This window comes from Poeciliopsis prolifica, unplaced genomic scaffold (genome assembly GCF_027474105.1).
Source record: "Poeciliopsis prolifica strain line A6 unplaced genomic scaffold, Auburn_PproV2 SCAFFOLD015, whole genome shotgun sequence".
In the NCBI taxonomy this organism is placed as follows: Eukaryota; Metazoa; Chordata; class Actinopteri; order Cyprinodontiformes; family Poeciliidae; genus Poeciliopsis; species Poeciliopsis prolifica.
Genome location: NW_026562390.1, coordinates 1585814 through 1608714, shown reverse-complemented (window position 1 = coordinate 1608714; position 22901 = coordinate 1585814). Strand labels below are relative to the sequence as shown.

General features: G+C 37.3%; 1 protein-coding gene across 9 annotated transcripts in view; it reads left to right on the top strand.

Annotated features, from left to right (window-relative positions):
• grin1a (glutamate receptor, ionotropic, N-methyl D-aspartate 1a) overlaps positions 1-21663 on the top strand; it is a 45355-nt gene extending 23692 nt beyond the window's left edge. For 4 of the 9 annotated variants that reach the window (XM_055040079.1, XM_055040075.1, XM_055040077.1 and 1 more), the window contains 5 exons: positions 622-731; positions 1050-1195; positions 8221-8247; positions 10636-10746; positions 20191-21663. In XM_055040079.1, coding sequence (XP_054896054.1) covers positions 622-731; positions 1050-1195; positions 8221-8247; positions 10636-10746; positions 20191-20259 — 463 coding nt within the window. In that variant the 3' untranslated portion in view covers positions 20260-21663. The remainder of the gene's footprint in view (positions 1-621; positions 732-1049; positions 1196-8220; positions 8248-10635; positions 10747-20190) is intronic. The other 5 variants (XM_055040080.1, XM_055040078.1, XM_055040083.1 and 2 more) reach the window with 3 other exon arrangements.
• Positions 21664-22901: the final 1238 nt, after the last annotated feature.

The following is a 22901-nucleotide window of genomic DNA, read 5'->3' as shown; positions in this document are numbered from 1 at the left end:
AATTCTGACTTAGAATTTTGATTTTAATCTCAGAATTCCAATGTTTTTCTAAGAATTCTTACTTTTTTCTTCAAATTTTGGCTTCAATCTCACAATTTTGATTTTTTTCCTCATAATTCTGATTTTAATATCAGATTTCTTACTTTTTTCATCAGAATTTCAAAATTCTGATATTTTCCCAGAATTTTTACATTTTTCTCAAAATTTTGACTTCAATCTCAGATTTTTGACATTTTTCTCAGAATTTCAGAATTCTAACTTTTTCTAAGAATTCTCATTTTAATTTCAGAATTCTGACTTTTTCTCTGAATTTTGACTTTCAACTCAACATTTGAACTTTTAACTCAGGTTGCTGATGATTCTTCAGATTATTTTTTCTCAAAACCTGAGAAAAAAGCCATTTTTTCTTTTTTCAGTGGCCCTAATCCTCATCCATACTCAATACATCGGCTTATGTCACATCTTCTTATATCTTCCCTCTCCAGCATTGTTTGTCAAGTTACTGTCTGTCGGACCATCTGTCTTTGTTCCACACGGGAATAAGCGGCTCGAAGGTTCTGCCTCTGGAGGCGCCGTATTAACTTCTCCACCTCTCTCCTCATTTCCCCCGACCCCCTGCAGTTCTCATGAGAACGGCTTCATGGAAGACCTAGATAAAACCTGGGTGAGATACCAGGAGTGTGACTCACGGAGCAATGCCCCAGCCACACTCACCTTTGAGAACATGGCAGGTATGGTCCCCTCTGTGTAGAAAAAGCCTTAAAAGTGATTGGACAAAAACTGCAGTGGTAAGTTACTGTAGCCCTTTTTTGTCCAATACCTTTGCCGTACTTTTTTCCTTGGTGTCAGCGTGGGTGCTCTGTGACAGTTTTGTGCCGTTCTTCGATATCGTTGTTGTTGTTTACAGCCGCTGTCGTCAAACTGGAGCTGGTGCAGGAAACCGGGGCGACCGCTGAGCATCACAAGCGTTCATGCTCAGCGGGAGCGGCGTGATCGGAGACCGGATCCTCACCTGTTTCCATTTTTCTGTTTCTCTCCCCCGACACCAGGAGTCTTCATGCTGGTGGCTGGAGGCATTGCGGCGGGGATCTTCCTCATCTTCATCGAAATCGCCTACAAACGCCATAAAGACGCCCGCAGGAAGCAGATGCAGCTGGCCTTTGCGGCCGTCAACGTCTGGAGGAAGAACCTGCAGGTAGGAACGATTCTGCTTCGCCGGTAACCCGAGAACCGCCATCTCCTTCATCTGATGTCAGGCACATGTGTCAAAGTGGAGGCCTGTGGGCCAAATCCGGCCCGCCATCAAGCTTTATGTGGCCCAGACGGACACGCAACAGAATCTTGAAGTTAATAGAAGGTTCAGTATTAACCTTGTATGCTTAAGAAATATTTTACCAATCAAAGGAAAGCAGTTTTCAGTGGAAGAGGACTAGGGACACCGAAAAAGAAATTCTGTCTTTCTTCTTAGAATTTACCAGAATTTTAATATTCTAAGATCAAAAGTTAGAATTATGAGGGAGAAAAAGTAAAACTTCTGAAGCAAACATCAGAATTCTCAGAATAGTTAAAATTCATAGAAAAAATCTAATCTGAGAAAAAATTTAAATTATAAGAGCAAAAATTTTAAATTCTAAGAAAAAAGTTAAAATTCTGAAACAGAAGACAAAAATCTTAAAAATAAAATTCTGAGAAAAAGTGGAAATTCTGAGAAAAATAGCAAAATTATGAGACAAACTTTCAAAATTCTGAGAAAACAAAATTATGTATGCAAAAATATTTTAAATTCTGAATAAAGTCAGAGTTATGAGAAAACGTTTTTCTCAGAATTTTGACTTTAGAATTTCGAAAGTAAAACCCAGAATTCTTTTTTCCTGTGGTCATAATCTTCTCCTCCATTCTGCCAAACTGACTGAAATGGAGTCCAGCATTATTCAGCTGTAACTCATCGAGTGCAGAGGCGGCTCTTCATTCCTGTTTTTGTTACTGGGTTCCATCAACACATTCTGCCACGACCGGCCCTTTGAGGACATTCGTAATCTGGATACGGCCCAAAATAAAACCCAGCTTTATGCGGGTTCTGGAAGGCCACTTTCTGGGTCCGGATTGTTTTCAGGAGTCGAACTGCAGCCGTATCTCTTGTGTGTGCCTGCAGGACAGTAAGGAAGCCTCTGGAAGTCAAGCGGTGACTGGGACTCCCTCGTTAGTATGTAGCTCTCCTACGTCACCGCTCGCCAGTAGAACATAAGTAAACTAAGTCGCCTCCAACATAGTGGATATCATGTAAAACCTCTTTTAGCTGCTTCATGGCATGGTGGAGTGTTTCTTTAAGCTGTTCTGCTTCGTAACGTCAAAGAAAGTAGCAATGGTTTTAGCAGAACTGATGCTTTGATTGTCCCAACATTGACTTTTTCTCTCTCTCGCAGCATCGGAACAGCCAGGAGCAAAAGATACAAATAGAGCATAAAAACAATCAATGCTTTGTGTGAGTTGGACAGTAGTGACCCATATTTACTGCCAGACAGCGGAAACATGACATGCAGCGCAGGGAAAACTCTGCAGAGCAACACAATGATAAAACAATCTGTGTAAAACTCACTGGTTTATTTATTGCTACTATTCACATACAGTACCGTGCAAAAACTTAATGTTTGGTATTTAAACGTTAATTAATTTGGCAAGTTTCATCCATTTTCTGATTAAAATGATTAAATCAGAAAATGCCACAAAAAAACCATTTAAAAATGGTTAAAACAATTGATAAAGTTTACATTAAAATATATTAATTTGTGCCATTTTCTTTCTAAAGACAAAAAAAGGAGAAAATCTTTGGCCTTTTGAAAAAGTTGCACTGTAAAACAAAGTTTGGTCGCTCAACTTGACTCGGTTTAGTTTCCTTGTTACTTTTATTTTAGCTGTCAAGTTCGAAACACTTAACTGTTTAGAAATTACATCAAAATTAAAATGATTAGTTAAGAGACATTTTTAAAATGTTGCCCCAACTTTTTAAAGTTTTTATTTAACATACAATTAATTTTTTTTTCTACTTCTGAACTCATTTCTAAGTTAAGTCGACTTTGTAATGTTCAATTTTTAAAATGTTCATCCTTTTATTCTAAATTATTTTATTCAGGTTGAGAAATTTAAAAAAATATATTTTACAAAATTTCCAACAAAAAACAGAAACAAAACTTCAGTTAACTCAAATTTTATGAGATTAGTAAAAGTAAGATTTATGAGAGCTCATTGTCGCTACGGGCCGCTTATTAAGACAAAGGACAAACTGAAAGGTTTTTAGGGTGTTCTCCCACAACCCAAACTAAAACTGCAACATTTCTGACATTTTCAGTTGCTGTGGTTTGCTTTCACACTGCACTGTGTCAAACTAACCAAACTAATTGATACGCCTGTTCCCCTCCTCGCCTGTGGGGGCGCTGCACCAAGTATTACCGAAAGTAACAACACAAGAACACAAAATTAGTGCAACTTCCTTCTTCGTGTAAACAAAATGGAGAGCCGTAAAATACGATTTCTGTCCGCTAACATTAGACTCTCAAATTAGTTTTGGTTGCATTTACGCAGAATTTCACCCAAATATGGAGGGCAAAAAGCCGACTCTTTCACTTGCCATGCAACAACTCAGCTAACTGAATAAAACCTGGAGATGTAGCTATCATTAATCCAGTGTTGTGCTAGGAAAATAAGCTGACAACTGACAACGAAGCCACTTTATGTTTCAGAGTTCAACACCAAAAAACACTCAAACATTTCCCACACTAATAACAGAACATTCTGTTTTATCTTTTAGGTTTACATTGTGATTATTAAATAAACCAAAATGCACAGAATTCTGCAGCACAGCTACATGTCAAGGTTGTCATAGTCAAGCTAGCATAGCTGAACTACTTCCCTCTTCCTCGCAATATTTTCTTCATTAAAACTTTTTCCTGACCCTGTTGTGTTGGCAGTTATTAGCAAAGCACTGGATCCTTTTTTCTTGTATGTAGCAGGTGTACATTTAAGTCATTTTTGCACATTATGTGGAGAACTTGACAGTTAAAACGAAAGCTAGTCATTGTTAGCAAGCAGGATCTTGCAGCATATCTATGGAGTTCAGTTGCACATTCTCACTTCACTCCAAACTTTCTGGGCTAATGAACATGCAGCCTAAACAAAGAGCTGAAGCATGACTCAAGAGTTTTGCACGGTACCGTATCGTCTGAATCTGCTTTTTTTACTCGGGTTGACTGATTTCAGCTCCAATCAAGCAGCAGCAGCAGGAAAAAGTTCCTTTACTCGGCCAATCAAGAACGTGATTTGCAGCTGCGCTCCGATGCAATCAGTGCAGCTGTGAGGTTTTTGAACGTTACTCAGGTTTTCTGTGGTTTGACGGCCGATCGCACTGACAAGCAGTGATCCGGCCCTGGCAGTGTGTCTGTTGTCTGTCTGTCTGTCTGTTTGTCCCTGCTGGAATGAGACAGCAGGGGCTGGAGGAAGGTACAGTATGAATGTAAGTGCCTGTTTAACGGCGTCTACGTCACGCTGATAGACGTATCTGTTAGTCTCCTCATATGGATGTTGGAGTTTCAGAGACATGAAGCAGATTGAATGCATGCAGGGTGGCATCACTGAGAAAGGAGAACGACACATTAAATGTTGATATTTTGAGGATCTCGTTGTCCACTGGAACAAGATGGCCGCTGCTGCTTATTGACCATCACTGTGGAGACGTATTCGCAGCGGCATCTTGCAGAACAACCACCGAGGGCGCCTGAGGAGTCCAACTAATTCAATTAGTTCAGCTTGAATGTTATTTCGAATCCTATCTGGGCGCGCTGATTACTCCACGCTCCAGTTTTCATAAATTGAAAGTGACAACTTGCTTATGTAGGACACAAATCATGATGACGGAGAATATAAGATCAGTTATTGTGCCGTCCTCCTTCCTTAGTACGGCAAGCAGAAAAACCTGCAGCCTCATCGTTGGCTTCATTTCGACTGCTTGTTTGTCTTTTATATGTAATTGTGTGCCTATAATGCCTCAGGTTGGTGTATCACAGCATTATGGAGGACTGTGCACATTCAAAAATGAATGTAGCTTCAGAGAAAGTGCACATCTGACTAAATCTGTGCAAGATGCTGTGTGAAGATGCTGCTTTTTTGCAAAAGCTGTAAAGTTTAATGCATGACTCAGAGGCACTTTGCTATTTTTCTATCTTAATAGTGATGCAGATCCTTATAATATATATTTTATATATTTATTTAAGTTTTGTGTCTATGTTTTCACATCATAGAAATACATTTTTCCAAGAATTGAATGCTATTCAAATTAATTCAATGAAGAGGCATGAATAACCACTGTTACTTTGGACTTTGTATTTTAAGTTTGTTTGTTTTTTGTTGTTGCCTTTTGTCTTCAATAATGACATTTTTTCCTACAGAGTTTAAGTGATGAATAGAAATAATAATGAAATGAGTAGCGTTGTATCAAATGAAAACAGCTACGACTGAAGCTAGCGGCTAATCTGGGTGTAATTCAAACCAAAAGCTACTTTAGCTAAAATCAGTGAACAGCTAATCAAAGTCAGAGTCAGTTTTACAATTTAAAAGTCAAGCATATGGATCTGTAATCTGAATTGAACCAGGAGCTCAAGCTAAAAGCTACGCAATTATTAAGCTTTTAGCTACTCAAACTAAGAGTACTCTCCTATAGCTAACAGTTACACAGCTGTCAATGACCATTTCAGCTAAAGCTGAAGCTAACAGGTACTTCAATTAAAAATCAAGCTGCTCAGACTGAGAATCAAGCTGAAAGACACTTAAGCTTGCAGAAAATTCGCAGCTAAACAATCTGCAGCAGACTGAAGGCAAAGCTAACGCTGAACAGCTAATAGCTATTTCATCTAGAAACTGCTAGTCAGGCTTAGAGGAAATGAACAAGTTTGTCTAAAAATACAGCTAACAGCTCCACAGACTGATTAGTCAATTATAAATTAAGCTAAGTGAAAGCTAACAAGTACTTCAGTTAAAAGTCAAGCTGCTCAGATTGGGAGTCAAGATAAAAAATGTTTAAGCTAGCAGAAAATTAACAGCTATAAAAGCTATAGCAGACTAAAGGCCAAGCTAGGTGCTAATTCTAGAAACAGCTAGAATTAGCTATCAGTTCTGTCTGAGAAAACAACTAACAGCTACACAAGCTGAGTAGCCAGTGACTACCTAAGCTAAAGTGGAAGCTAACAAGAAATTTAGTTAAAAATTAAGCTGCTTAGATTGAGAGTCAAGACACAACATGCTAGCAGAAAATGACAGCTAAACAAGCTAAGACTTAAGCTGCTGTAACAGACTAACAGTGAAGCTAACTGCTCACTACAGCTAATTGCTAAGTGATCTAAAAATTAAGATAGGAGGAGAAAGCTATAAATAAAGCTGACAGCTAATTAGGCTAAATAAAGGCCAACAGAAATGAAACTACAGCTAGCTTTGATTGCACCATCTTACATCCTAAAGATTTACATCACTGTTGCCATTCCTCTTGCTGAGGCGCTTCCCCTCTTTGGCTTCACCTTTTGGAGCAGATCTTACTCAGAGGTGCACTCTCTGAACGACTAAAACTGGCCTCGCCTGGAAAAAGCACCAGGCTCTGAAGCTGAGCGACGGTAACAGAGAAATGCTGCAGTTTGTTTCTGGTGGGAAACAGGCAGCCGCCGTTTATTTGGTGCATCAGTCCCATCGATCCTGGCTTGGTCTGGTGGCTCCGCATGCCCAGCATGGCCGACACTCAGCGCACACAGCGCCTCATCAGGCGGCTTCACCTGCTGCTGATGCTAAACGTTACCAGAAGAAGGGATGTGTCGTCTCTCGGGCTTTGATTTATTTTGATTTTGTTGTTTTTATCTTCTGAAGCAAACCGAACTCGGTAACGTTTTATTTGAAGCGGTGCATCAGACCGACACGACGCCGTCAGAAACATAGAGGAGTCTTCATAAAGTTCACAGATGAAGTATCATTTAGTAAATAATGACACTTTTAATGGACATTTAATGCAATTTTGATTCAAAAGTGTCATAATTTTCACAATAATGCAAATTTGATGCTTTTAATTCTCTTTTAAATGCTTTACTCTGAAAATAATGACACTTTCAAGCAAAGTTGACTCTTTTAATGTCACCTTCAATGCAACTTTATTTTAAAAATGTAATTATTTACAGAATATTGTGGAGTTAACACTTTTAATTCAAGTTTTAATGTAACTGCATTAGAAATGTCTTTATTTACTGAATAACACTTCATAAAAGCCGTAAAGATTTATAAACACTCCTCCATATTTCAGACGTCGTCGTCAGTCTTATGCTCCTCCCTTCTAATAACGCGTTGCCTCTTTTCATTGCTATTTACCAACATGAGGTCTCATCTTTCAACAGGAAAAACAAACAGATTTTGTTCTTTTTTACTTTCCGTAACTGAATGTGAAGCGGCGATCTCCTGCTAACCTCCTGAAGTGAAAGTCCTGCTGAAACAGCCGAGTCACGTGACCCGATGAGAGGCGATGCTCTGCCGGCCCAGTGCTGGCCGCCATCGATCTGTGCTGCTCTCTGTTTAATGTTTAATTATTATTATTCTATGTTTTCCTCCCTTATGACGCCCCCTCCATCCATGAAGGCATGTCGAAATTCACACCACACTGCCCAACCCCAAACTGTCCGCCACATATTCTTTAGCCAACATCCATCTTAGAGCGCTTCGTTTTCCTTTATTTTTGTTTACTTTTTAGGAAGAAGCATCTTTGCTAATCTCATCATATAGTTGGTTATTTAAACTGCTTCATAAGAGGTTTAATGTAGTTAAGAACATGGTTTGCTGCTGCGTTAGGGACTCATTTCTCCTAGTCATGCTCCATCTCATTCCCTTGTGTGTGGGGTGAATTTCCATTATACCGCTTTACGGTATAATGACTTTAAATGGGCTTCAGTTACTGACCTTTGTCGCTATTGTTTTCCCTTCAATATGCATCCAAAACTGTAGCTTCTCACTTTTTTATACCTGCCTGGCTTTGGATGTGGATGTTTGCTTTGCTAGCAGTTTTTAAATAAATATTCGCCATATTTTTATTTATTTTTTATCAATTTTCTTTAGTTCCCTCGGCTTTTGCTTAAGGATCTTGTATAAAGTAATAATCAGGTGGATGGAAATTTATTTTATTTTTCTTTTCTCCCCCCTATGCAGCCCTCTTCCTCTGTAGAGACTCAGGATGTAAGAATACATTAATATGAGTTTATTTATTTGGTTTTGTTTATTTCTGCACACAAACCATGCAGTCATTGTGAGAGTAGCTGTGGGGCTCTATGGTGTGAGGGAGGGAGGGCGCCAAAATGGCTGCAAAAGTACAGAGAAGTTATTTTCTAAATAACTTCTCCACTTTTTGTTTTGAAAAGTAAATTAAAATATTCGCTAGAGCTTCGATCGTAGCGTTGTGACGGTGCGTTAGGGGCATTGTGGGTAGAACAAGAGAAAGGCGGAGTAAATTTCTGCCAAAAAAACTCTGGGATCTTTACATTAGAAATCTTTACATTTTCAGAAATTTTCTAGAAAAAAATGAGAAATTTTTGGAGTTTCAAAACTTTAAAATTTGCTGCAAAAATGTCAGAAATTTTTTAGATTGTTTTCAGAAATTTTACAGAAAGAATTTGGACATTTTAGAATTTCCAAAGTTAGAAGTTTGCTAGAAAAAAAACTCAGAAATTTTGAGATTTTCAGAAAGGTTTTAGAAAAAAGCGTGAATATTTTCAGAGTTTTAAAAAGTTAAATATTTTTGACTTTTGAAACTCAGAAATTTCCATGTTTCTTTCTAGAAAATTTCAGAGTTTTTTCCTAGCAAATGTTTGACTTGTGAAACTCAAAAATGTTACTTTTCTTCCTACTCAGAAAAAAGTAAAACTTGTTTTTTTCTGGAGAATTTCCAACCTCAATTGTAAAATTTTGTAGGTTTTTCTCAGGAAATTTTTTTCGGTTAATCTAAAAATTTCTAGCAAATTTTTGACTTTTCTTACTCAGAAATTGCCTTGTTTTCTAGAAAATTTCTGCGTTTTTTGGCAAAGGTTTACTCGTTTTTGTGTCTCTGGCCCTAATGCGCCGTCATGTAACGTCGTATTGCACTGAATATGCAAAGTTTGCACACGACTCTGAAGATGATTTGTTTTTGTGATGTAAAGAAATGAGACGATGTCGAGTCTGGAAATGTTCCTCGAAATGGGGATAAATATTAATTAATGACTTATAATAAAATTGATTGAGCTTATTAATCAACTGACAATTAATTGATGAGAGGCCTTTTTCTTAAAAACTTACACTTGAAGTGCCGACTGTCTTTCCATTATATGGCTGGGTAAATATAATATCCTGAATTTAAAGAAAAGCAACAAATTTTGACATTATTTTGTGTCGATTGTGTTAAATATTGACTTACTTAACAGAAAATTGTGGCTTTCTCACATTGTAACATATTTATAAAATGCCAGTGATGCAGCGCTGCGCCAAGCGCTGACTAACTGCGTCTAAAATAAATGTATTAATGTTTTTCTGGCTGACAGAAAATGTCTGTTTTTGCCAAAGCAACTCAAATCTATTTTAAATTACAAATGGCACGCAACACTTGCAGTGAAGAACTTTTTTGATTTCCATCATTGGATACTTTCAGAATCTGTAATTGATTCAAAACGCCCTGAGTTGACGTGTTCGTGTTTTTATTGTAGCCAATCACATTTACAAAACAGCGCCACCTTTCTGTTGGAGGAACAAATAAACAGTTAAGAGACAAATCTTTTGACTTCAGATCTTACATATTAAGATGTTGTGTTATTGCAGGAACAATTTAAATTTAGTTACTCTGTGAGTGTTTGTTAGCTTGGAAAAGTTTGAAGGACAATGATCTGAAGAACAATAACTCGTCCAAATCCAGATAATTTAACAAAACTGGATTCAGATCCAGTTCAGATGTTGTAGGAAGCTCTTAAAAACTCTCTCGTATGGTTGAGTTAAAGTAAGTTTCCCTCCGTTGTTGCCAATTCAGGAAGTGAAGGCAAAGAACTTCAATCAAGCATTAGTAGCATCAAAAATATCTTGATAACTTTTTTACATCACAAAAACCCAGGAGTGCAAACTTTTCGCATCCATTGTATCTCAGTAGGTCATGTTGAGCATTTTCTGTCAATCCATTTTAAGGCTACGATCAGTTGCGTGTTAAGCGTGTTTTCAAGCAACAGCCATTCATTTAGATGGTTTAAGTAAATATAAATATCACAATCACTGACATCTTTTCTAGTCATCACTCATCCCAGTGCATTTCCGAGGATGTTTGAACACATTTTTGGAGGACAACTCCACCATCCTGTGCAGTAAGACCTAGAACAGACACACATCTAATGACAAGCTTTATCCCTTTCTTTCTTCCTCCCTCCTTTCACTTTTCTTTTTACTTTTTTAAATGCTCTAGTGTTTGTTTACAAGATCCTTTCTATAAAAACGTAGACACTAAGGTGGGGTGTCGGGTGCTGGGTGTAGAGCGACTGGGTGAGACTGAACGGCACAGTCGTCACCCCGGCCGTAGCGCACGAATAATGTTTCTACATATATTCATTTTAGGATAGGAAAAGTGGTAGAGCAGAGCCCGACCCCAAAAAGAAAGCCTCTTTTAGGTCCATCAGTACCACCCTGGCTTCCAGCATCAAGAGACGTAGGTCCTCCAAAGACACGGTAAGGAGACGAAGGATCAACGACCTCCACTCCACGTTTCTCTCCTCCTTCTCTGTCTCTGGTTTCACCTGCTCCTCTCCTCCTCTGTCCTCTCTGCATACATCCCCCCCACATCCGAACGAGTCCCATGTCCAGCCCACTCATTTCCACGCGACTCTGCGCAGCCTCTGCCAAGTGTCTGTCCCTTTTGCCATCGATCAGCCATCACCATGTAGGGCTTACCGCTCCGTTAGCGTCAACCAGTGAAGGATCCTAGGTCAGGGCGGCCGAGGTTAGCGGCTGAGAGGAGAAAACAGAAACGCTTTATTTTGAAGGGGTGTGTGTGAAACTGACGCAAGACTGTGGTAAACATGAAGGAGTCTTCAGGACTGTTTGACTGTCGTCGTCAATGTCAGTCCGTAAATGATGACACTTTTAAAGAAACGTTGACTTGGTTTAAAAGATCTTTGTAATGATGACTTGACATTAACAAAGAAAAATATCTATTTTGTTGTAGTTGTAGAAATCTTGCTGGATAATCGTAGGATTAATTAGAAAATTAAGCCATAAAGCTGTATAACTTTTTAATGATGATAATCAATACTTGTTATAACATTTTTATGACAACCTGACATTAACCAAGACTTTATATTCTGTAATAAGTATGTTATAACACATGTAAACTCTCCATATTAATTTAAAAAGACTAACAATAAGTGACAGTGATGTAATATTAAGACATAAAGCTCCACAATGTTTTAAAGTTTGACAAGCAATACTTGTAACACATTTATAACTGTCTAATATCTAGTTGTCACAAAGACATTGTAAACAGTGTCAACCTTTCATTAAATGTGTCATTATTTACTGAATTACAGCAGCTATAAACACCCATGAAGACTCCTTCATGTTTACGTCTGTCCTCCGTCTGTTTTATTCACACCCCTTCAAAATAAAGCGTCTCCTCAAAGCGTCCCGATAATCCGGGGTCCGTAGGGACACTTGGGGTCTTCAAGAGGACGGGGGCGACAAAAGCCAGCAAGCCGTGTTTTGTCTTGAGCTGCTCTTCCCTCCTAACCTGGTCTCGGTGTGGGTAATGGCAGTGGTTTTCCTCGTGGTGGCGCTGCAGTGTGTGATCCTGTCTGTTCATATGATTGTGGAGTCATTTTGACTGCTTGATCCTGTGTGTATCCACAGTTCCTTTGCAACCAACCCTGCACTCTCCTCAGTTTGGGTTTTGATTATGTTTTGTCGAGCATGCGCTGGTGTTCTGTAACTTTGGTTTTGTTGTTTTCTTTTTCCTTTCCAAATTCATACCCAAGGCAGTAGTGATGGCCAGACCTCCTCAGAAGAAACCCACTAAACAACATGTCTATTTCCAGGATTACACTCATGGATTTTTATTGATAATCTTTTGATTTCTCATGTTTTCTTTGTCACAGTTCTTTATTTTCCTTGTGTCTGAACTGTGCATGCCTCTTCCAGGTTGTATTTTCAGGTGAAGACGACTGTCTTCTTTTCTGTTTGAATTCTTCTTCTTTTGTAATCATGCAACAACTTTTGAGAAATGTCAGACTCTCATTCTATCACAGGACAAGCATTATTTATTTCATTTTTTTACATATTTTCAACGACTGCAGCTGTGTTTGAAATGTGAATGTCACTCAATCACTATATTTTGCTCACAAAGTAGCTGCAGCTAGCAGGGCTACTTACACTTAACATTTGTTAGCCTTAGCATAGCATCTGTTTCTCAGTGGGAACAAATGTTGTAGCTAGCGCTCCAGAATTAGCTAACAGGAGGATGACTTTGCAGTTCCAGATGTTTGTTGTGCTTCTGCATTAGCTTAACTGCTCAGAAACATTAGCATTAACATGCTAACATAACCTCTGGCTTGCTAAAGATAGTTTTGGTTACATTACTTTACCTTTTTTTCAACTAATCCCAACAACCCGGTACTACAATTATATTAATAAAAAGAAGGATCGCTGAACTTTAATGTCTGTTATTACATTAAAGCTCAGTTTTAGCATGCTAGCATTAGCATTAACATGCTAACATTACACAGATTCCATGTAGAGCCTCTCTACAACACATTTTCTGTGCTGTAAAACATGTTTTTAATCTGTTATATCTCCTTTCCCAGACCTTCTGACTCATTGGGTAAATTCTGATCATGTATTTTTATTTATACACCAATGATTTCTTGCAGAGCAAATATGTTAAAAGATGTGTGAAAATCAATGGGTAGCTCTTTATTTTAAAAGATTTATAACCACAGTGAATTAAGCTGAATTAAGGTAAATTATTTTGTACTTAATCACAGAGTAAATTTGAAGTTTACTTCACTGTATTTAAATGGTAGTTTTTCTGTTTTAGATTGGAAATGCAGTCAAAAAGGGAACAGTAGGGTCTTCCTACACGTAATAAAAGGATATAGCTGTGTTACTCATTGCTCCTAAAACTTTACATTTTACTCATCTAAACTCAGCTGCTAATTGTTTTCAGGTTGGTTGTAGGCCAAGAAGAGGGTCTGATTTTCCTCCTTCTTTAGGTTTTTGTTCATGAGTAAAAATGAAACACCTGTTTTGTTGTTGGTTGTTTTAAATTTAGTTTATTCCACCAGATTGACCTAGATTCCCCACATGTTCGTAAAACATCCCACTGCTTGCCAGAGTAATTACTTATACATGCACCGGCTGAAGCCACATGTTAAGCTTTATCTGATTAAAGATGCAGCGCAACAAGTGGGTACGAACGGTGGGAGCTTCAAAATGTTTGTTGGAGTCCGATTATCGTAAACCAGTTATCAAAAAGAACTATTTACGACTTATCAAGACAATGTCCTTAACTGAAACTGCTCCTATCATAGCACATATTGCTATTAAATCCTCTAATAAGTTTGTGTCGCTCATTAGCATTAGCATGCTAACACTGCAGTTACTTGGCTCAGGATTCACTGCATGACAATAATAATTGTCACAGTGTTGAATTTCTGTGGAGTCAGTTCCCTGTGTCCCGGTTCAAATGTCTGGTGAACTGTCTTCTGAAATGAAGTTGGACATTATTAGCATTAGCATAATAGTGTTAGCGCTAACATGGAGAACTGCATTGCTCTTCTTGATAACTGATTCACTTCACAACCTTTTACAGTATATTAGCCTTATTATGAAACAGTTTCTAGTGTTTAAAATAGAAGATGTAAATATACAACAAGAATTTATAATTTGCTTGCTAACATTAGCAAATAACATTGCTGTTAGCATATAACAATGGAAGCAGTCCATAATATTCATTTAGTGCATTCGCAGAGCACTTTATACAAGATTAATAATGATGGGTAATCTTTAGTAACAACATGTTAACATTAATGTCCTGAATGATTGGTTAAATATGACTACCGATACACTTTGCATGACAATAATGTTAGCCTGCTAATATTAGGCTAACATTAATAATAATTGATGCATTTTATACATTTTTAAATAAAATTTCTGCACCATAAAAAAATTCTAGTGCACTGCTGAACATTTGTGGTACAACACTAACATCAATATCAAAATGCTAACGTTGTGTTTTATACATTTATTGCAGCATAAGCCAAAATGTTGCTACATGAATTTTCTTTTTTAATTCATATATGTGCCAATTTCTATATTTTGGCGAAAAAGGAAATTGCAATTTAATTTTTGCATTAGCATGATAGCACTAGCATTAACCTAGCATTAAGCTAGGTTATCTTAGATAGCACAATATTACACTTGACACCAACTGTACAGTGTATTTAGCACCTGAAGCATTTTTAGTACCCAATATTAAATTAAAAATAAAATTATAGTTGAATATTAACATTAGCATGCAAACATTGCTGATTACAGGCAACTAGACTTTAGCATTAGCCTATTAGCACTAGCATTGATGATATTAGTTGATTACACACAAAAGCAATTGTTGATTCAGAGCACAACTAATGTAGCATCTACATTTAGTGTGCCAAGTAATAAAACAATTGCTCTTTATGTATACATTTGCCGTTATCATGCTAATATTAGCATCCTAATGCTAATTTAGCTCCGTTTGCTCAGTCAGCACTACATTATACTGCACATTAACTCATGAATTAAACATTCTCTCTGTTAGCATATTTAATGTTCAATATAGCAAATATTTAGTGGATTATATAGCAGATAATAACAAAAACTGTTTTTGCTAATATTAGCATTGGCATGCTAACACTATGTCCTGTTTCATAGACTGCATTTCTTAACGATCTGTCAGGATCAAAAAAATGAACATTGATTTTACTTTACCAGCAGATTTTTATAAGCTGTTGAAATGTTACTTAAATAATAATTATAATAGTTTTTATTACAAGATGGACGACTCGCTGTGTTGTACACTATATAGTGAATGAGTGGCCAATTCACCCAAAGCGTTTGCTTGACTCAATGAGAGTTTCAGGGTTTTTTTTGCATTTCTTTTACAGTTGAGCTCAAAATCGTTTCTTTGTGCGTTTGAGGAATTGAACAGAAATCGTTTGAAGTGACAAAACGTTGACCCCGAGGTCACCTGAAGCTGCTTCACCTCAACATTTAAACTTACCTGAACACCTGCAGAGAAAAAGAAAACAACCTGGAAACGTTTGACTCTAACTCTGTATTTTGGGGTATTTATCAAAGGCACATGAATCGTACATCAGCTACGTTCGCAAAAATGGCTAAAATAGATTTAGCCTGGTTTTAAAATCTGTTTTTCTGCTGCCAATGTTTCAAGACGATTGTTAATTTGTGTTGTTTACGGTTTGGAAGTTGGCTCTGGAGCCCTGATTGTGGGGAAAAAATGAGAAATTTGATCAAGATACGGTTAAATTTAAACCTAAATACCAACCATCTCCAGTCTTTGACCATTATTTTAATTTTATATCAATGTTCTTCTTTTTTATATTAATGGATATCAATGGACTTGAGTGTCAGTGTCCCTCACCCACATGCCACACCGCTCCTCTCTTCCTCTGCAAGCATGCCGACTCCTTTACCTGTCCTAGCTGTAGTTATCGTAGCAACAGTGTGTAGACTGTCCTCTGGAATAAGCAGCTTTTTAAGCCTTACCTGTGCTTGTGATGTCAGTAAAATGTCTTACTTTGACTGGTCCACTTGACGTCGCTAAACCGCCCTCAAGGGAACGAAAGGTATACGGAGAGCAAACGGGGGCCGTAAGCTGTGTGACGATGAGGAACATCCAAAACTGATTCTGATGGTTAGAAAATGATCAGTACTGTGCAAAAGTCTTCAGTCAACTCTCTAGATGTTATTGGAACCTTTTAAAGTCGGATTGGTCGGTCGGATTTCAGGGTTTTTTTTGGCTTTTGGCTGCTTTTTCTCAAAAAAGTTTTCATTTTGGTTTAAGTTACGTCCTTTGTTATGCACATTTTGAGGTTCAAAAAGCCAATAAAGGTAAAATCTGTTACAATTGTTAGAGGAAATCCTGAAAAATACAAACAAAAAGCATTTTATAAACGCTTGGCATGCAGAACACTGCAAAAACACAAAATGTTAACAGGTATTTTTGGCTTAGTTTTTAGTGCAAATATTTTAGTACACCTGAAATTAGACAAAACTAGTTTACAGGTAAATCCTTAATATTGATAAAAAAAATTATGTAAGCATTATAATTTGAGCAGGACTTGTTTCATTTGGCTCATTATTTATAATATGAATCATGTCCGATGGTTCAAGTGTCTTTTTTTTAAATAAAGTTAATAAATTTGGGGATTTTTTTTTTCTTTTGTTAAATTGTTTTCAGACGACACTGCAAAAACACAGTCATTTTGTGTAGTTTCTAGTGCAAACATTACCGTAAACTTGAATTAAGGCAAAACTAATTTATGAGTAACTTTTTGTTTGATTGTTTTAAATCAATAATATTTATGAAAAGTTCTCGTTTCACTGGCAAATTGTTTTTATTTATAAGAAAACATTTTTTCCACATTACAAGTGCAAAAAATCTGCCAGTGGAATTAATATTTTTAATTTACATTAGAAATGACTGGGATACATTTTGCTAAGAAGTTACTTTTAATTTAGTTTTCTCATTTCAAATGAACAAAAATTTTTGAAACTAGAAAAAAGCAGACGGTAAGACTTTGTGTTTTTGCAGTGTACAAGAATAGCTGAATCTTTTATTGAAAAATAAGCATCAAAATGCTTCAGAAATTACCTACTGAAACCAAACAATTTATTTATTTCGGTGAATCCAAATCCATAATTCTGCAGCATTTCCATTGAAAAAGCTTCAAAATCCAGATAAAAACAAACAACAAATCAAAGCCTGAAAACTTTGGACCAACAGTGGAAGGTTTGCACAGCTCTGCCCAACTCAGTCTGGATGTTGCTCCTTCTGTTAGCATGTTAGCATCATAAGCTCAGGCGCTCCAGTGTTTGGCTCTGTTAGCTCCAGGTAAGAGGCGGCTAAGCAACGTAAAAAGCTTGAATAGGAAAGTGACCAATGAGACGGGCACACCTTCCCTCACTCACTTCTCCAGTTCAACAAAAATACTTTTCCTGACGATTGGGATCACAGTTCACTTTATGTTTGGCGGACGTGTTTTTCGACACTTCTTTTGCTCCAAAATTAGACGAAATTCAGAAGGAAACGGTTTTGCTGCTCTTGACGATGGGATCTTGTTTCCCCTCTCAGCTTTTTGTGATGCCGCAAAATAAGAGCGGCGAAGGAAGGATGAGATGCGAGAGTCTGACGCAACGGCAACAATTAAACTGCTCCTCCGAAACCTGAGTGACGTTTGACCGCCAACATAAAATGTTTGTGCTGCAAAGATTCGTTTGTGCCGCTACCATTTTAAAGATATTAAGTATTTCAAAAGGTCATGAAAGGTCAACCAGCTCGCTTCCCACTTTCTTCAAATCGAAATAAAATTGATGACAATCAGTTCGACTGTTGGTGCTGCAAAAATTTTCGTTTGTGCTGCTTTTACTTTGGAGATTTTAATGGAAACTTAAAGGTCACCCAGCGCCACAACATTTTGACAATCAACCATTGTTTGTGCCGCTATTGTTTTTAAGATATTAATAAATGTTTCCAAAGGTCATGAAAGGTCAACCAGCCCAACCACTTTCCTCAAATCTAAGAAACAACTCAATTATCTCAACTATGTTTGTGCTGCAAAATGTTTTGTTTGTGCCGCTATTATTTCTGAATATGTTACTAAATGTTTCTAGAGGTCATAAAAGGTCAACCAGCCCAACCACTTTCCTCAAATCTAACAAATGTAGTGTCAATAACGCAATTGTCTCAAATATGTTTGTGCTGCAAAATGTTTTGTTTGTGCTGCTATTATTTTTGAATATGTTACTAAATGTTTCTAGAGGTCATAAAAGGTCAACCAGCTCACTAATTTTGTTCAACTCGACTCCGTTTGTGCTGCAGATTTTTTATTTTTTATTTTTCTTGGAGGATATTAATGAAAGTATAGTCGGCCACATTACCCAAATATAAATATATCATGTTTGTGCAACAGAAAGTTTAATTTGTGCTGCTCTTGCTTTGAAGACGTGGGCGATGATCTCTGGAAATTTTTTTATGACTGTCTTTAACATGATAGCGCCACAAACTGAAATGTTTTGCTGCACAAACATTCGACTCCTCGAATTAAAGGACGATGGGCCAAACTTCACTCAGGTTCCTCCTCAGCTGCAAAACTAGAGACTCTGCCTTTCCTGCAGCAACACAGAGAAAAACAACAAAATTAATTCCTGTTCCTGCGGCTAAAAGATGCTGCGTTAAACTTGCTGCTGCTGCCCAGCCTCTCGTCTCCTCCCGTCTAACCGCTCTCAGGCAAAATCCAACAGCTAAAATGATGGCGAACTTCCAGAGCTTCATCTGTTATCAATGCTGGACTGGAGCTCAATGAGGGAGACCAACACAACGCAGCATTATTACAATTCAGAAGGAAAACAAGGTTTTGTTTTAAAACACTTTTTCAAAATTAGAAAACTGTGGCGTAATTGAAAGCATCTGTGAAAATCCAGTTTTCCGTTTTCTGTCCCCATTGAAACGGTGGCAACAGGCTGATCTAATGCGCTGTGGTTCAAAACCAGAATGAAAAAGTTATCACTTGTTTTATCACGTTGTGGAAAGCGTTCAGTGTTCTGCTGCGTCATGACCGGGTGCGTTACTTTCCCATGTTATTACTAACTGTGTATCTGTAAATTAAAGCATAATGAGCCAAGACTGCCACCTGGTGGTCAAATTTTTAATCAGGTTTGTTTTAGGTTTCAAACATCTGCAGCAAAATGAGAGAAAATGATGATTTTATTTGGCTTTAGATGCAACATTCTTGTTGTTTTTCTTTTGCAGTGCGAAAACTGATCACCTACAAAAACTCACCGTAGAGAAGAAGAGAGGTCATTTGTTTTACTTTGGGGTATCAAAGTCGAAGGGGTGGAATATTCATTCATGCCACACTTTTCTGGTTTTGTTTGTAAAGAAAATCAATATGGCTTCTTGCTATTATGGCGTTTTAGGGCCATTGAGATAGAAAAAAAGAGTAAATTTCAGCTAAGAATTCAAAAATTTTGAGGATAATTTCAGAAATTTTCTAGAAAAAGGTCAAATTTATACATTTTAAAAGTAAAAGAAAATTACTAGAAAATGAATCAAAAAAAATTCTAGAAAAACTTTTAAAATGTCGAGTTTAGAAAGTTGCATTTTTATAAAGTAACCTAAAATGATTAATTTAAAATTCAAAAATTTGCTAGAGAAAAACATCTGAAATGTTGAGATGAATCTCAGAAATATAAGAAAAACTTTTACAATTTCTGGGATTGAAAAGTGAAAACACAGAAATTTCCACATTTGTCTGACATTTTTCTAGCAAATTTTTGACTTTTCAGGCCAATAAATTTCATTGTCGGTTACTTTATAAAAGTAAAACAATTTTTAAAATGTTGGAAAAGTTTTGATGTTCAATTTTTCCTGAAAATATCTGAGATTTTTTTTTTCAAGTTCAGAATTTTCATTTTAAGTTTTTCATAAATGTAAAAAACAAATTAAGATTAACAGGTTAAAAAATTTTGACATTTCAAACATGGAAGTTTCAGTTTTTTCTAGAAAATTTCTGAAATGAATCTCACATTTATTGAATTTTTTCCAGCAAATTGTAGACTTCAATCTGACATTTCCTGAGTTGTTCAGCTGAAATTTACCGTTTTCTCCATCTAAATTGTCCCAAAGCGCCGGGTCGTCTCTCCGCTCGGCTCCAAATCAGTGCTGCGTTTGTGTCGCTCCGTCACGTTGGCCGTTTTTCTCCCTGAGAGCTGTTAGCTTCCTCCCGCTGCACTAGAAGCGACCAGGTAAAAACTGCCAAAGCGTCTCGTTTCCTCACTAAATGACTCCCTTCTGTGTGTTTCTTGTCCTTCTCTGCCTCCATTTCTCCGTCACGTTTGCAGCAGTTCCCGCCCACTGACGCCACGGGCCAGCTCAACCTGTCGGACCCGTCCGTCAGCACCGTGGTGTAGAAACACAAAACACACAGAGAGGGAGAGAGAGAGAGACGTGGAGGCCGTTCAGGAAGCAGCAGAAGAAAAAGACTCCATGTTTCCTTGAGCTGAAAACCTGAAGAAGAAGAAACGACTCTGATGAACTTTGCACCTTTTTTAAAACAAAACCAGTAGAAACAGGATTATCTTTCTGGTCTTAGATGTTTTTAGGATTGCTACTAAGCATGCACGGAAGAACCCATCGTACCCACATATATATCTTTTCCTTATGGATGTTATAACCTTAGCCTTGTTTTGTCCTTTTACTCGCATAAACTTAATGTTCGGTGTTTGATTTGATCGATTTCCTGCGTAGCTTTTAGACAAACGGTTCATTTTAGGGATAAGAATCTGTTTTTGGTGACGATATTTCTCTTCCAATCGAGGCTAAACTAGAGCAGAAGAGTCGACTTGTAGTGCAATACGAAGAGCTGGAGATGAATTATTTTTAATAGGAATTATATCTGAGTTTTTATCGACACTTTAAATGTTTTTAGACATTTTATTGGGAATAATGGCACTTAAAAACGAGCTTCTCATGTCTTCTGGTGAAAATGAAAGCATGTGGCTTGTATATGAAAATGTAGGAGCTTTAAGTATTTGAATGACGATGATTAATGCAATTTCTAGGAACAGTTTATTTGCACTTACATGCCCAAGGCAGTTATTTTAAACGTTAGCAAAAGCTTTGATGACTCAGTTTTCCATTTCTTACAAAAAGGAGACGATAAATGTATTTTCTCTTCCTCTCTCCTGCAGCTGCCGTCTTTCTCACCTCCAGCTTTTGGAAGGGGTTGCATCAAAGGGCCGCGTTTCCCAGCCAACCAGCACTCGGCCTTTCGCGCAAAACCTCGGCGAACTTTTGCACGAAACGACCAGAGTGAGTTGGAAGCCGCAGGCGCGTCTCGGTTGGCTGGGGAAACGGGCCGTTTCCCGTTTTCTGGGGGTGAGAAACGCCTGCTGCCTCCGAGCCGGAGCCACTCTGCACTTTAACCTGATTGGTCTCCTCGATTCAGCTGAATTACTGCAGCAAAACGCTCAAAACTACCCAGAATTCATCTCACTTTCTAACAGAACAAGCTTGTAAAGCCTCCTTTAAGACTCTGCATGCCTCTGTAATGATTACCCAACTTAGTGCTTTTGCTTGTTTCTGCATATTTGCCATGTACAGTGAGCTGAGCTGTGAGAAACTGAATGACATGTAAATATGTGAAGACGTTGAGCTGCAGCTGCAGCAACGAATGTCTGCAGCTGGACTTTTGTACGACTCAGAAACGCGTCCAAACGTGCAGCAGGAAGCCCAGGCGGCCACATCGGCTTGTTTTATTCCGACATTTTCCATCATGTTTTTACTGCTGTGAATAAAAAACGCTCGAACCGAAACGTCTGACCCGTTTCTGAAGAAACAGCTAATGTCACGATTTCACTTCTGTACATTTCCAGATTCATTTCAGAAATTTTCCTGAAGAAACACAAAAAATTTAACATCTCCAAGAAAAACGTCAAACTTTGAGACTCATCTCAGAATTTTTCAAGAAAAACAGAACAAGGCCATTTCTGAGTTTTGCTGGAAAATGTTGAGATCATTCCCAGAGATTTTCTTTTTTTAAAAAGTTTTTTTTTCTTCTTCTTGCAAATATCTGTGGGGAAAAAAACTGAAATTTCGAGATTAATTTTAGAAATTTTCTAGAAAAAACCTGGAAATTTCTGAATATATGTGACAAATTCAATAGAAAAAAACAGAATTTTGAAATGAATGTTAGAAATTTTCTTTAAAAAAACACTTTCATTGAATATTTATGAGAAAATACTTCAAGATTTTGAGACTCAGAACTTTTTTTTTAAAAAAAGAAACTTGACAATTTCTGATATTTGCTAGAGAAACTTAGAAATTTTGAGATTAGTCCCAGAAATTTTCTTAAAAAAAGAAAGCAAACTTGAACATTTGAGGTTATTCTTGAAATTCTTTTTTACAAAAAACTCGTAAATTTCTCAGGTTGAGAAGTCTAACATTTGATAGAAAAAATTCAGAAATTTTAAGATTAATTTTTTAACGACAAACATCCAAAATTTGTGAAGAAAAAGTCAAAAATGTTTATATTTATCTCAGACATTTTCTAGAAAAAATGGGAACTTCTTGAGTTTGAAACATCAAATATTTGCAAGACAAAACTTGGAATATTTGTGAGTAACCTAAAAACTTGGACATTCATGAGTTTTAATAATTGCGATTTTTAGACTTTTGAGCCCATAGAGCTTCCATAAGTCGTAACTTTTTGGTTTTGCAACGTCCTTATATTGTCCTGCTTTGTTCTCAGTTTACAGTAATAAGTTTCACGTGTTTCTGTGTCTTCATCTCTTCATATCTTCATCTTTTACTCCTTGTCGGATCCTTCAGTTTTCTCATCACCTCACGATGCGTTAAACTCAGATTTCAGTGTCGATCGTCGGAGCTCAGAAACCTTTTCATGGGACGTTTAGCCAACGATTCCTGCTGAGATAAAAGCCAAAGGAAACCTGTGAAGCTTCTGCGACCTGCTGCTGTCGTCTCCAAACAGGAGGCGGGATTAACTGACCTGCTGCAGCAGCAGCCATGAGAAGCATCAATCTCAGGGATTATT